At 35.6% G+C, this 16,184-nt stretch overlaps 1 protein-coding gene across 1 annotated transcript; it reads left to right on the plus strand.

Moving 5' to 3' along the window:
* Positions 1–1,925: 1,925 nt before the first annotated feature.
* LOC134534010 (ubiquitin-conjugating enzyme E2 G2) lies at positions 1,926–15,998 on the plus strand. The gene is made up of 5 exons (XM_063371898.1): positions 1,926–2,072; positions 6,716–6,797; positions 10,908–11,026; positions 12,343–12,483; positions 15,675–15,998. Exons 1-5 carry the CDS (start codon positions 2,030–2,032, stop codon positions 15,797–15,799), a joined length of 510 nt encoding a protein of 169 aa, XP_063227968.1. The 5' UTR covers positions 1,926–2,029; the 3' UTR covers positions 15,800–15,998.
* The last annotated feature ends 186 nt before the right edge of the window (positions 15,999–16,184 follow it).

The raw sequence follows: 16,184 nt of genomic DNA on the forward strand, positions 1-16,184 counted from the left end.
CACAAGTTATGTGGCACTCATTACTCGGGTAACGTAAGTTAGTAATACAAAATTCGGGAAACAAAATACACTGAATTAAGGGGTGGACGGTTGGAGACGGCCAATCCCGTATACGAATGTCTCTGCGCGGGTGTTGTGCCCACTGTGGTGAAACACGCACCGCAATTAAGTTTGTCCAAGCTCCCTTGCGGGTTTGTGGTCAGCGCCGTGCGCGTGACCTTAAGTAAAGTTCTGTGAGTTGCGGGAGGCGGCCCGTGCCGTATACTGAAGATCAACCCCGCTGACCAAGTGTTGTACGGGGTGTCTTTAAACTGATGCGGTCGGATTAGGTCCTGGACCGAAAAGGGGGACCGGGTACTCACGGAGAGGTTAAGTAAAAAAAAGGGGTTCTGTTAATTAGTGACTATAATTACCGGACGTTACTTTCGATGAAGACAAAGGCTGTTGCCCCTCCGTGGGACGTAGGTCCGCCCCGGTCCGTGAGCTGTGCTGAACTGCCGGACTGGCATGGCGTCCGAGGGAGGCTCGACCTCTCTTGCGCCAGGTTTCACCTCATTACGCTAGACTCTAAATGGGTGTGTCTGGAAGAGACTTTATTGTCGCTAAAATCCTAATTTAATGTTCCAGGAGGAATGGATACGGTTCTTTTCTTGTCTACTCAGGTTTTCGCGGGTTTGCCTTTAATCGCTGGTCGGCTCGCCTGACTCGGGTGGGTCATGGCCAGGGGTGTGTTCCGTTAGCGGGAGCGTATACTGGCGGGTGCAGGTCGGGCTCTAGGGGGGTCGTCGGCCGGACGACGTCAAGATAACAAAAAAATTCAAACTAAAAATTTGTTTACTGAAAAAATATATGATTGATTTACAAATGAGTACGTTCGTCTCTAGCAGTGTTGTGATTCAAATGGATCTATACCACAGGTTATCCACTTATTGTTGTCTAGGGATAACAAGATTGTATTCTCTATAATCAGCTAACAGAACATATTTTAATTAGTCGCGTTTACTCAGGCCGTCACCAAGTATTGTTTTTCTTTAAGTATTTAATGACAGGTTTACGACTCATGAAGTATAGCCTGATCCACATTTAACTAAGCCACTTAGCAAGACTGAAGCTAGGACTAATCTAGTGTGCGATGTAACATATATATAGTGTCTTCAAGTGTAAATGTATTTTTCTCAATTGAGGCTTGTGCTTTCGATCAAATAAAGTAACACAATCTCTATTCACTCTTCTGGGCATAACCATAGAGAGAACATAATATAAAACAAGGTTTACAAATACAGCTTTTTAATACTTTTACACAGCTTTCGCAATGCACCGAAGTACTCAGCAGTGGTGTTGGACCTATATACAGCTTTGCTTGAGAGGATTATTGTGATTGTGCAGAGGAGGGTGGCTAGAACGATGAAGGAAGGTGGAGGGGAATTGATAGTATTGAAAAGTAGGAGAGTTTTAATAGCTAAACAGAGCTGATGAAGGGAATGGAGTGGGAGAGCTTAATGGACAGAAGGCAGATGGAGAGGCTAGTAAGATTTGTCATATGTCGTGTGTGATGTTTTGGTGGGGAGAGCTGGGAACACGAGTTTCGATGAAGACGCCTAGAAGTAGGAGGGAGAACTCTAAAATGGTCTTTAAGGTGCGAAGTAGGGTAAGAGGAAGGAATTCTGAAGTTGTGCAAATGTTAGGGGAATGTAATGTATTGGAGGAGGAGTGTGTGCTGGGTAGGAGTGTAACGTGGTTCAGGAGGAAAGTGAGAGGAAAGTATGACGAATGCTTGCCACATGGGTTTTGCATAGTTTCAGTAGATATTAATAATAAAATTAATAATATTAATATAAGGTATTTGTTAAATATTATTACTGGCTAGAGTTAGCAATGGCCAAAATAATTTGTTCTGTTCTTCTTAACTCTTTGGAAATGTAAATTGTTTTCGTGTCTTTTTTTTTTTTAACAAAACAATGATTGTATGTTTTTCGAGGTTCAAATGACATTTTATTTTTACATCCTTGAAGAATAATTGGTTGCAGTGATGGCTGGATCAGCATTACGGAGATTAATGGCTGAATATAAGCGTATGTCTAAGCCGCAAATCCTTGCTTTAAAATGAGAATCGTTTATATTAGGTTATGTTTGACATTTGGGAGTGAATAACGTGTGGCATTACTAACATGTAAAGACCGACTTTTGATACATTTTAAAGATGATTTTAATCATCGTTGACAGTAGACAATAATTAAACGATTGTAGTGTGTGATGGTTTTATAAGACGTCCTGTGTAGGTAAAGATATTGAGTGGCTGGTGGGCAGTTATATGTTGGGAGTAATGAATGACCTAGGTTAGGTGGATGATAAATAGCATGGATTCAGAAGAGGGTTCTCGTGTGAAACACAGATTACGGGGTTACTGGAGTATCTAATGGAAGTGGTGGACGGGGGGAAGTATGTGGATGAAATTTTCGTAGACTTTGAAAAGGCATTCGATAGAGTAACTCACAAAATGAGAAGTTAGAGATGTTGGTGGAGAATGAGAGGGTGGTTGGTTGGGTAGGAGACTTCCTGAGGGATAGGTACGAAGAGGGGGAAGTGATGTCAGTTGTTATGCAAGGGAGTGTTTTTGGGTCCCTGTTGTTCATGATAATGATGAATGATTTTGGAGAGAGGATGGAGCCCAGGATGAGAGTATTTGCGGATGATTGCGTAGTGGACTAGCTTGTAGCATTCTAGTACTATACTGATTATTACCTCAAGCCCTTTCTACTTCTGCCTAAACTATTTCCAATAATTCTCTTGTGGATATTTCCAAATTTTTTTTGATGTGTGATGATTTTCTACCTGTCTTGCAGGTCAAAAATAGATTTGGATTAATGAAATTCTTGTTGTAGAGTTTGTTCAATCCCAATACCTCAGTAATCAAATTTACATGCATTGAGCTAGTACGCAAGTGGTTTGGAGCCCACTTGGAGATACGATTACCTTAAGCTTAAGTGTACAACCATAGAGTGTTAAATTATATGTATCAAATCTCACAGTTCTGTTGGAACTACCCAAGTACACTGCATTGTTTGCAATTAAAGTTGCAAACTGAGGAACCATATTAAAATTTAAAAAAATTGGTAATGCGTAGATTTTACAGATATTTAGAATGGAAAGAAAAAAAATCCGAAAATATGTTTTTCACACACTATACATGACCCTAAATTTACTCCAAAAGGATAGTTTCGTATTTCCGACTAGTGTGTGAAATAATAAAATTTTTATATCTAACATTACAATACCCATGCTTTTACACTGCTGCAGCCATTAATTGTTTTCCCCAAAAAAGAGGAATATATGTCTTCCATATAATTTACTTGAGACGTTCCTCAATTATGTAACCTTGAAAGGAATGTTTCTTAATTCCTACTGGTTTGCTAAAAAATAACAGTTTACAGTTTGCATTACAATACCTGCGTATTCACACTATTGCGACATTCATTGTTTACCCTTATGTTTTTTTTTTAAATTTTTTTTTTGGAGAACTTTAGTTAATGTAAATGTAATTATGAAATTTGTTTAAATGACTGTATTGCATTTGTAAAGAATTTTTAATGCTTTTATTTCATGTTTGTTGTTTTATTAGAATAAGTAATTACAAAATGTTTGTTTTGTTACATTGCATTTAAAGTATGTACCATAGTATTTTGAGTCACCTAACGGATGAGTCTAATGGGAGACAAAAATTTAAATATAATTGTTAACGTCGTTCATTTTCTGTTCACTGAAGTAGCTGACACATTGAATTTTGCAGTATTTCCAAAGAATTCTTTGATTACTGTGTTTGATGTGAATGGTGTTTCATGTATCCCATTTTATCGCTGGAACCTGAAGGCTTGATCCTGTTGGCTTGATCCTGTGGTACATGATGCTTTCTGTTTTAATTCAGTATGTCAGAAGATCCTGCACATGAAATAAATTGTGAAATAAGAAAGAATTATGATAGTAGGTTGAAAAAAAATAATTTTTTTTAAGCACAGGATCTTCCCACGTACTGAATTAAAACAGCAAGCATGTACCACAGAATCAATCCAACAGGATCTTGCCATCAGGATCTTTCGACGTACTGAACTAAAAAAGCAAGCATCATGTACCACAGGATCAAGCCAACAGGATCATGCCATCAGGAAAGCCTTCAGGATCCAGGGATAAACTTAAATATGGGAAATGAAAAAAATTAGCATATTTTTAAGTTTCCATAGCCTGCCACAGTTGTACTAAACAAAGAGGTAAACAACGAATTGCGGTGGCAGTGTGAAAACACAGGTATTGTAATGTAAGCTTTAAACTGTTATTTTTCACGAACCAGTAGGAATTAAGAAATCATCCCTTCAGGGTAAATTTAGGGACGTGTGTGGTGTGTGTAAACCATGTTTTCTGGTTTTTTTTCTTTCCGTTCTAAGAAGCTCCTATATCAGAGTATTACCAAAAAAAATATGTGTTTCTTTTGGAATATACTTTAAAGACATATCTTGAAGTTATTGTTACAATCTCACCTGTAACCTCTGTACAAGTTTGAAACACACTTCTTTGATTGGTCAAGCAAACTGAAATAACAAGAGTCCTAATGTTTCATGGTTGCATGCCCCCAGCTTATTAAAAATATTTTGGGTGGAAAGAGTACTGTACACAACATTTTGAATTATCACAGTAAATTTTGAAAGTAATATTTTTTTTTTTGGGAAATAAGGCAAGTAATAACTAAAGTGCCTAAAAGGTTTATAGGTACTTAAGTAGTAAAAAAAAACTTTGTTCAAGAATTTATTTTGAATAAATATGTAAATATGTAATGTAGTATTAGTGTAGCTCTTCTAATTTAACTAACATATTATATTATATTACATTATTCACCTTATTACCCAGAAACTGCTACTTTCAACTCTACAGCTGTCAATAATTGCTTACAGTGATAAAATATTTTTAATACAGCTAAAATCTACATGTGTAACATGACATGAACAAAAATACTTATGTATTATTTTACTAGAGAGAAAAATTGTAAGTTGAATTTACTGTGATGTAGCATCAGTTTCACAAAATCAAGCATGGTAGAGACATGGCATTTTATAATTATTTGTTGAATACATAATTGAATCAAAATCCTTGGTATGAACATTATTGTGGATTTGGCTTCATTTCAACTATTTGAGACTCTTAAAAAAGTATTTTTGGGTTTTGTAAATTTTGTTTGACAATCCTTTAGTTTTTTTTTTTTTTTTTTTTTTTTTTTAATATTAAGGAATTAATTTGTGTGAAGGCCTAGAAAGTGGGGTGAGCCACTGTTTTGACTAAAATAAAAATACCTAGGTATAGGATTAATTATCATGCTACAGCAGCATGTTTATTACTTACAGCCTTTAAATTTGCTAAATGATTTGAATGAAATTATGCAAATAGTACAGACTTAGTACTTTGATCTTTGAATAAATAACCTATTTAAAAATTTGTGCATTAGGCCTATTATGTTGTAGAACGCTGGATGTAGGTAGTTGTTATTTTTGACGTGACAACGTCTAATAAATTGATGAACGCCGGCTGCACGCACGAAAAAGTGTCCCACTACGGATGTGTCCTATTTGCTCATTGTATGCATGCATGGCATCTCTCTTCATGCTCATTGTACGCATGCGTGGCATCTCTCTTCCACTCGATTAGAACGACCATCGATTTGACTTTTCAATCATATTTTCATCATTTGAATTATTATTATTATGTAATTTAACGATCGTCCACCGATTTTCAGCACAATCGGTACGGTTATTTAAAATTAATGTTGAATATTCAAATACGTTTTGAACCAACAATGGTGTTTTACAGTTACACATAATAATTCAAATTACAACCGGGATCTTTTGCACAATGTTTTAAAAAATATTGTAACACATTATAAATAAGTTTGGTGTATTTGGGATGCATATTTGTTATAAAATCGAGTTATAAAAACGAAATAATATTATTCCCCTACCGTGAACAAAATTTTTATAAATGTATATATAACATCTGAAACTATCAATTGTCAAATATGGCCTCGTGGCTGAGCGGTCAGCGACGCTGTATTCTAATCGTAAGGTTGTCTGTTCGATTCCCGGCAGGTGTGAAATTTTTTTTTTACTTGTAAAAATAAATACGGCGCACGTAACATTTCGAAAGTAATAAATATATTTGAATTAATGAATGCAAATAAAAGTAAATTTATTAATTAAATTGTACATTTCATTTCACTCCTTTGTATCCATACAAAATAGTGATAATTCAATAAAAATGATTCAATTTTATTCATAAAAGTATGCAGAGGTAGATTTTATCATACAAAAGATAGAAAAATTAAAAAAAAAATTATTCCTCAAAGAATATAATATTTTTAATGCCTAAATGGTTTGGTTGCAAAAACCTATTACAGCTCAGTCTCAGGCCGAATATGATATTTCGTTTTCTTCTGTATCAATGATTTCATCAATGCTTTGTTATGACGTTGTCACGTTAAACTATCGTCCGTAAACCGACTTTACAGACAACCAATTTTTTTCAGCTAGTGCATTACTTATGTGTTTTAAGACCAAGTACTTTCATAATTAAGTATGATCATAAATGTTTCAGCAAGTTTCTCTTCAGGAATGGGAAATATTTGAGTTTTTAAAAATTAAAGTGTATTATTTGTCAAGGAGTGACTCATTTGTTACAGAGTTAACCTTGAATCCACCAGAAGGAATCATTGCAGGCCCTATTAATGAAGAAAACTTTTTTGAATGGGAAGCACTCATAACGTAAGTGTGTTAGTGTATAATTATTGTCTTATAGAGATTAATTTTAAAATTGTGTTGTGTATTCCACAGAAATAAAAATTGAAAAAGTAGTTTGATGTATTTTGTTATGGCCTGGACAGAACATATTATGTGTAAAGTATATGAGAAAAAAAAAAAACTGAACAGAACCCTAGCTTTGATTAAATTCATTATTTACCTTGCATCAGAAAATGACTCATTACTTAACTTAACTTTTCATTAATCAGAACCAAACTAGAATATGGTTCCTTAATTAAAAATAACATCACCTCTTCTGACAGTGAAAAAACTTGAATAGGCTATATAAAAATAAAAATTCTTAGGATTATAAATCAAAAGCAACTTTTAAGACCTTTCCTACCACCCTTAATTGAAGGCAGAAACCTATTAGATTCACTTTTTGTTTGCAACTGCTATAGTTCCAAAATAAGCTATAATTATTAAATTGATAACTCTGGGCTCAAGAGTTCCTCAACTTAACAGTCGATCACAGGTATCACACTGTTCTGTTAGCAATATTAATGATGTAATATTAAGATATTTTTTATCAATTTCAGTGATGTAGATAAATATGCTAATCTTTTTGACAGCAAAATAGATATAAAAATGTTGTGTGCAAGTGTAGGTACAATAATTCAATTCTCCAATCAATCTAAATTGAAATAGGTATATACTTATTTTTATATAAATGTTAACAACTTACCTCCATATTGTATCACTTACTAACCTAGTTTTCTTGCAACTTTCTTGTATTCTTTTGTTCTAATCTTTGTTAATTTTTTTTCCCTCATGATTTATGTCTTTTATTATGTGTATTATATTCTGATGGTATATTATTTGTTGATATTTGTAACTATAATTGTTTGTTCTTGTCTTTAAATGTATTATACTTTGTGTCATTTTTTGTGTGTGCTGTAGTTCCTGCAGGTATGGTGTGCCTACTAGTGTATGTTGGCTATTTGCTGGTAGTGCCTACCTGCTAGTTTTCTCCTTGCAGGTGGTGCCTACCTAGGATTGAGAATTTCCATGCCTGTTGGGTCTACACTGTCCCGTGTACTTATGTCGTGCCCATCTAAAAGTTTATAACTGTTGGTGGGCATTTTATTACAAATTTAAATAAATAAAAATAACTATAAAATAAAACTAAAGTTTAAAACCATTAAAAAATTACGAATCAAAATAATAACCAACATATGACATAAAAAAATTATTATAAACAATTATACAAACTTAAAAAAATAAGAGAGGTTTTAAATACAAAAAAAAAAGGCATTGAAATGAAGAAGAATTACTGTCAATCAAAGTTACCAACCTCTACAATAAATGACTAATGTGGCCGGTGGCCACAACATGTAAAAATTGAAGTACAGTAGCCTATGAACACATGAATACAGATCAATATGAATAGCTACGCAAGGTTGCTATGATAAATAGAATGTTAACTGTTCCATTTATTGCAAAAAAAATATAGGGGAGAGTTGGGTAAAACAGGGTAGTTGGGTAGAACGGGGTACCACTGTTATTTTCCGTACACGTGCTGCTATCTGTGTGTACGTTTGGTAAGTTACTCCTCTACACGTCGTCACTAGAGTGAGGTAGTATGAAGTGTCGCACAGTATTCTTTCGTGCGTAATAATGGAAATTACAAATTTATGATGTTTCACTAAAATGTTTAGCGTGTATTGGCTATACAATATTTAATCAGTGGTTGCAGATATATTTTATGGTAAGTTGTATTCAAGTAAAGTATTATATTTGCTATGTTGTGCCATAGTAACCGATGCAATTGACGGGTGTTAAGAATTTCTGTTTTCGTTTTTGCTTGAGAACCTGCATGTAGGGTAAAACAGGGTACACAGGTAATGGGTAAAACGGGGTAGTACCCCGTTCTGCCCAACCAGTTTCCTGTTTTAACCATCTTTTCGATCAATTGTGCAAATGACTTTTAAAATTAAAAATAGTATTTTTATGCACACTAAATGTTATACAGAGTTACCTACAGTACATTTATACAGTCACCCAAAAGACAACAACTGACCGAGCTAACTCCAGGCCTTCAGAACCGAGTGGAAATGACACTGTCGGTGATATTCCACTGACTGCTGCAACAACTGACCGAGCTAACTCCAGGCCTTCAGAACCGAGTGAAAATGACAGTGTAGGTGATATTCCAGTGACTGCTGCAACAACTGACCGAGCTTACACAAGGCCTTCAGAGTCCCATGGAAATGTCAGTGTTGGTAATATTTCTGGGACATCTGGTTTGGTATCTTCACCAACTGAATCTCGTTTAGGCCTATCTGATAAAAACAATCGAAATGCTTCATCAAACAGTAGCTTCAGAATTCCACCGACTACAGTGATGCCGATTCCCATGCCAAAAGAAATCCTGCAGAAGGAAGAGGACGACGACGTGGCAAGGCAGCTGTGCTGACCGACTCACCATATAAGAACGAACTAATTAGGAAAAATGCTGGTGTATCTAAATCTCAAAACAGTTCTAAAAAACATAAGAATAAAGAAGACAGCAACAAATCCATACCAACAGTAACTTTGCGTGTGTCTGATGATGATGACGTTCCTTGCATGTATTGCGCTGAACAGTTCTCCACTTCAAAATCAGCCGAAAGTTGGGTGCAATGCTTAAAGTGTCATTCTTGGAGCCATGAAGAATGTGCTGGTGTAGACACAGATGACTGTAGGCCATTTGAATGTGATTTCTGCCAGTTTGGAATATAGACTCTGGCCTTATTTTGTGTTCTGACGGGCCTACTAAGCCATATTAGGCTAATTAAACAATCATATGTTTTGTCAGATATTTGGGTTAACCGCATATGCAAGGTTGTATTATACATAATTAGATTATGCTATTAGACTAACCACTTCCTCAAAATTAACAGTGTTGTGTTATTGTTGTTCAAACAATGTTTGTGATTTTCCGCAAACCAATGTTTTTGTGAAGTTTTACTGTAAATACAGAGGAACATGTAAGGTGAAGGCTTATAATTGATTTTTTTTTTAATCCTCATATTTTTACTGACAATTGTATTTATTTGTCATACTACATGTTGTTCAGAATTTTTTATAATGCACATATTTAATCATTTAAAAATCTGCTTTCTGTACCCCGTTTTACCCAACCAGTTGGGTAAAACAGGGTAGTGTGCATACATTCAAATAATGAAAAATCTCTGCAATAATAATATTTCAGAAGACACGGTACTAGTTGCAGAATTAAACTCACATTACAATCTACGCATGCTGATGGTTTCATACATATACCGCAATATTAAAACAATAAATTTAAGCGATTTATACTAAGTACCCCGTTATACCCTACTCTCCCCTATATATTTATATATATAAAATTCTGTATATTTTCAATACCAATAAAAAAACTTACTGTATGACATTAATTTCTGCAATTAGTGGTACAGTTGTAATTTATTGTGATGAGTCCGTGGTTGAGTGGTCAGATCATTGGCCTTACCATTACAATACGGTTTAGATTCCCAGCGAATGCACATCTGAATTTTTTGCAAGTGGGGGAAAAAGTTGTAAACATTGCCATGAGCTGGTGGGTCTCATCCCCCACCCATTCATCCCATCTCTGCTTAATTATAATTTCATCGTCCCCCACCGTCTCTGATGAACCAGATGTTGATGAGATGCAAGTCCTAATTCATCATCACACTTGGCCTCTAGTGAACACAGATAAATTTTTGGTTTTTTAACCACAGTTTGTGTGGTTCTATAATGTGCAGCTTGTGAGGTAGGTTACGAGTAGAAATTGAAGAAGATGCAGAAGAAGATGTCGTCATAAACTAGAATTTGTCTTTTCATTGACACTGCTGTAATGCAGTCCTTTCAACAATCTAGTCAGGACAGCTTTTTGTACACAGGAATATGTGTGGGTGGTGGTTTGTATGTAAATAACTTGTAAGTAAAATCTAAAAGGTGACCGGTGCCAAAACCTCGGATGAGTTGGAAATTTGGTCTCCACCGACCTGAGTTGAACCTTCTGAGCTGTTCGGTATGTCGTGCAGTCGTTCACTTTAACCTGGAATTTGCAGCTGTAAAATGTGTTTGCAGGGGCCCGGAAGGGACGTGTTTTGAAGGCGGTGTGTTCCCCGCCAAGCTGATATTTCCCCCGGACTACCCCCTCAGCCCCCCCAAGATGCAGTTCACGTGCGAGATGTTCCACCCCAACAGTAAGTGGCACAGCTCTGTAACTGTTTCCTTTCACCGCGACGTCGGTGACGCACTGACTTGCGTCGGAGGGTGTCCTGATCTAAAGGAACTAGATTATATGGTGAATTGCGGTAAAACCTATATATTGCCGAAAAGTGTGTCAATACATCATTTAACTCCGAAATGTAAGTTAATATACCATAAAGAAACGAAATGCAATTACTATAATAAAAGTAATCAGCATTTTTAATCAAAACTGTACTCAAGTCACTCAAAAAAAATATTTTAATATATTTAGTTGAATGAATGTAATTTATTCAGCATGAAGTGTTTTACAAAAATGTATGTACTAGGCTAAGTAGAGTGGAAAAATTAATTTTAATTTTTTTTAATCATACAACTGTTATTAGTAACCCTATGACAGTATATTTTTCAAACAAGTACTTGCAGATTTATTTTTATTGTTCCAAGTGCATCACCTATCAGTCAAACTGACACTGTTTTGATAAAATAAGTATCATAAAACATGTGTCATATTTGTTCAATAATATGCCATCTTTATGAATAAACAGAATTCATAAAAAATGAAAACAATAACACAGACATCTTCTGTTCTAAAAATGAAATTATTTTGAAAATAAAACCATAAAATCTTGTCTGTACTGATGACCAAGCATTACAATTTGTAAACCCAACTTACATTCAAAGTAAACGTTCATTCACGATTGGCACGGGTACGAGAAATCCCAGTTTAAACAAAGATTTTGGATAGGGGTGGGATAGAAGGCTTCTCTTTTGGCTTGCTTTCCTCTGTCTGCTCCAAGGAAAACTGTGCAGAGAGAAACTAAATTAGTTTTGTAAGTCTTTCCAGCGTTGCTCGCTATAGAGATATGGCAGGGTTCAGAGCTGTGAACATTGACAGCCTCCCCTCGCGGGAGCTGTCTCGCCACTGACGTGTGAAATCTGACCCACCAGCTTATTTACAATCCGGCTGAATGTAAATGATTAATAAGCAAGCGTTTATGAAACAGATAAGCCAATTTTCAACATAATCAGACTTATGACTGTTTTTTTACCCTGCATCAATCCCCTTAAGATTCATTAATAATTCTTGGCAAACGACACATATAACGGATTCTGAAAATATTTCAATTTGACTCACGTGTAACTTTCTCAATGATCCTGAAGTTATGATTAAAAAACTGACCAAGTCCAGATGTTTTAAAGCTTCTTCCTGTAATCAAGTAAAATAAATTTTTATTTGTGCTGCTAAATAAGACAGTCGTACAGTGGTGTCGCTAGTGACTGACAAGTGGATGCGTATTTTTTGTTTCAGTCTACTCAGACGGCAGGGTGTGCATCTCGATCCTGCACGCGCCGGGTGATGATCCAATGGGTTACGAGTCCAGTGCGGAGCGTTGGAGTCCTGTGCAGAGCGTGGAGAAGATTCTTCTGTCCGTTGTTAGCATGTTAGCCGGTGAGTCATTTACAAATACAGTAGAAGCCCCATTTAACATGGTTCACCGTTTCATGAAAGAAAACAAGTTGCCACTCTTGAAACTGTTCCTAAACATAAAAAAAAAAGAAAAAATACATTTTGTTACTGAATATTGCACTATAAATAAAAACTATAAAACCGTGTAACTCCTAGTTAAAAAAAAAAGTCAAATTTTATACTTGCTTTGTAACTTTTCATTATGTTTACAGTTTCAGTCTACGAGGTGTGACTATTAAATAACGAGATTGATGCTGTAAAAATTTAATGTTGATTTCATACATATTTACTTATTATCTTCAATATACACCCCTCCTCTATCCCTACAACGCTCCACGCGAATCTTCCTTTGTTGGAAACAGTGCTGGAAGGCTTCTTGTGTTTGCTCCTTCAGGACATGCGCTGCTTTTTCTTTCACAGCTTCAACGGACTGAAATCTCGTTCCTTTCAAAGCAGATTTCACCTTAGGAAACAGAAGATCTGGCGAATAAGGCGGATGGTCTAACAGTGGGATGCTGTGCTTGGCTAGAAACCTCTTGACAGACAATATTATCTTTAAGATTTGTGCAATGGGAGTGCATGACTTGATGTAAGTTTTTGGACATACGCCATTGCTAAGAACTTTTTCTGTTGAAGAAAAAATAATAAATAAATAAATAAAACCCAAAAAAGACAAAAAATACAAAATTAAGCAAAAAATTGCTGTTGTCAACAAGGATATAAACACCACAAAATATTCCGTAACAGGAATATGGTCAACAAAACAAAGAAAAACAAAATGTAAGAGAACGAAAAAAAACCCCCCACAAATGAGGATGACACAGAAATATTGAACCCAAAAAATTCAGCACAACGGTTGAAACGAAACAAAAACACGACAAAACGAAAAGACAAAACAAACACAATAGTTTTCCAAAACAGAATAGAACAGACAGATTGACAGACAATGCGGAATGAGCCGGCACATTGTCTTGGTTGTGAACCCATGACTTGCCCTTCCACAATTCGGGTCGTTCTTTTCCTTATTCTTTTACGGAATTCAGCAAGAACATGTGGGTAAAAAAATCCCATGAATATTGGGGGGGGGGGGGGGGGGGGGGGTGGGACATTATTGCTTTGAATTTTGATTTGCTCAATCAAGCTTTTTTGGCTCTAGGTGAACTTAGGCTCTTCCAGTACATGGATTGGTGCTTCGTTTTGGGATCATAAGTAAAAAACCACGATTCATCACATGTTATTTTCCTTTCCAATAAGTTTGAGTCATTTTCAATGGCTTTCAAAGTGTCAGTACAGACATTTTTGGGAGCTGCTTTTTGTTCAAACGTGAGAATTTTAGGCACCATTTTGGCACAAACCTTTTGCTGTTGAAATTGTTATGTAAATTTTGCCGTACTGATTCTTTGTCATTTCCTACAGTTTCAGTAATCGCATGAATGCATAACCAATGGTCAGATCAAACCAGATTACAGATTGTTTTGATATTGTCATTCGTTTTTGACGTGGAAAGGCGACCTGGGCGTGAATCATTATCATCATATTCTCAGCCATCTTGAAAACGCTTAAACTACTCAAACATACGTGCACGCGATAAACATTCATTGCCATACACTTCCTTCAATTAATTATAAGTTTCAGTAGCGGTTTTTCCAAGTTTCATGTGAAATTTTACAATAATTTGTTGCTCTAATGTCACACATAACATTTTTCTGGTAAAACACAAAAACAACCTCCAATGCGAATACAGATTTTTTTTATTTTTTTTTATACAGAAGTGAGAGGCACTGCATTCCAAATAGACAGCTTCACGCTACACTCTTTTGGTCGCTGGTGTCTGGCGCATGCCTTTTTCTTATGTAGCAGGAACAGTCTCGTTATTTAATAGCCACACTTCGTATTTTTAACACATTGACTGATTCGCTTCATCATTAATTCAGCTGTTATGTGCTCAAAAAACCATGTTGAATGTGCTCAAAAAACCATGTTGAAACTGGCTTATGCTGCAGAAGAACAAGTGTCTTGTAAATTCAGCAAGTTGGGTTACACTTTTGGTGAACAAAACTATATTATATTTTAAAAGTATCACTTTAGTTTTCCATGTCTTAAGTTCCCAGTTTGACTATGTGTATTGGTAATTTTAGTATTGGAAATAAAGGTTTAATAATTAAACCATTTTCCTGGTTTCATCCATCCTCCAGATGTGTTTTGAAACTTATATTCAGTTACCTACAAGGCATTATTTAGAGACAATTGAAATCCACATGAGGAAATTAAGCTCTTTCTAGTAATAAAGTGGTATAAATAAGCATGTTCTCAGCATCGTGTTGAACTAAACATTCAATATTAGAAAGACTGAAGGCAGAGCACGGAATTAAAAAAACAAGAACTGGTCATTGCTTACATCATCACCTCTTCTACGGCCTGTTTTAGTGGCTCCTTCCCCTCCCTAAACATTCTTTCAATCGTCCCTTTTTCTCAAGCTTTGCCAGCCCCAAAACCCTACCGTAGTGTAGTTTGTGCATGACAATGTTCCTGTTTTTCTATTCTGCAGCAGAGTTCTCCCAGTTTATTATGTGCCAAACCATATATGTATTTTATTAGGGCAAAGAACAGTAAAACAAAACAAAAACACAATTTTGCAGTATGCTGGGATATGTGGCACCTTTGTTTTAGTTTCTCTTTGTGCATTCCAAATTGCTATTGGCAGCCACATCCGGCTTTTTTTTGGCCGGGTGGGCTGGGCAATAAACAATCATTCCTTTTATGTGCACGTCTGCTAAATGATGCTTCTCTTATGCACACACTGCCTTATTATTAGATGTTGCAGATGCTTATATCCAGAAGATATTTGATTTATTTATAGTTTATAATTGTGATTACAATTTTTTTATTGATGAAAAAAAAAATATTTTTTCAGTTTCAAGATAATTTTGTATTCTAATATGTAGGTTACTTACCTGCAATGAAACTTTCTGCAGCATTACCTACTTATTCATAATATATTGCAACAGTAAACTTTTAGTTCTAACATTCTGGTTAGTCAAGTCCTTTCTGATGTAATGCGACGGATTTCTTAAGTGGAATAAATGTAACTTTTTAATGTGTTTTCTGATTTATGTAGTGAATGATAAGGTGCCTACCTTCTATCCAGCTGAATCTTCTCTGTTTCATTGCAGAACCAAACGATGAAAGTGGAGCAAATGTGGATGCTGCGAAGATGTGGAGAGAGGACAGACAGGAGTTCAACAGAATAGCAGAGAGAATAGTGAGGAAAACCCTAGGTCTTCCCCCACCTCCATGAGACAACGTGGACTCGTTTTATGCTCCAATCATCTTTTAATTGACCATTCTTGCACTTGGCTTCATGGGATCATGAGATGACTGATCTGATTGCCATCCCGTCAGAGGATAACAGTTGTGTACATAAATAATAAACCTGGTGATTTATGCAATGTGTTTGTAAATATTTCCTAATTACATTAAAAAATATGTACAAAGAATTTTTTACCCTTTTTCCTTATTTACTGGAAGCTGTGAATATATTTTGAGATTCAGTAGAAACTTTCTGTTATGCTTGGAAATAAGTTGTTATAGAAGATAAAAAAAATATATCAGAATTAGGGCTACTACAAGTACTCAAAAGTTTTGAGTTGAGTTAAACAATGTGAGTAGTTTACTGTGTGGTA

This window comes from Bacillus rossius, chromosome 7 (assembly GCF_032445375.1).
Source record: "Bacillus rossius redtenbacheri isolate Brsri chromosome 7, Brsri_v3, whole genome shotgun sequence".
Lineage (NCBI taxonomy): Eukaryota > Metazoa > Arthropoda > Insecta > Phasmatodea > Bacillidae > Bacillus > Bacillus rossius.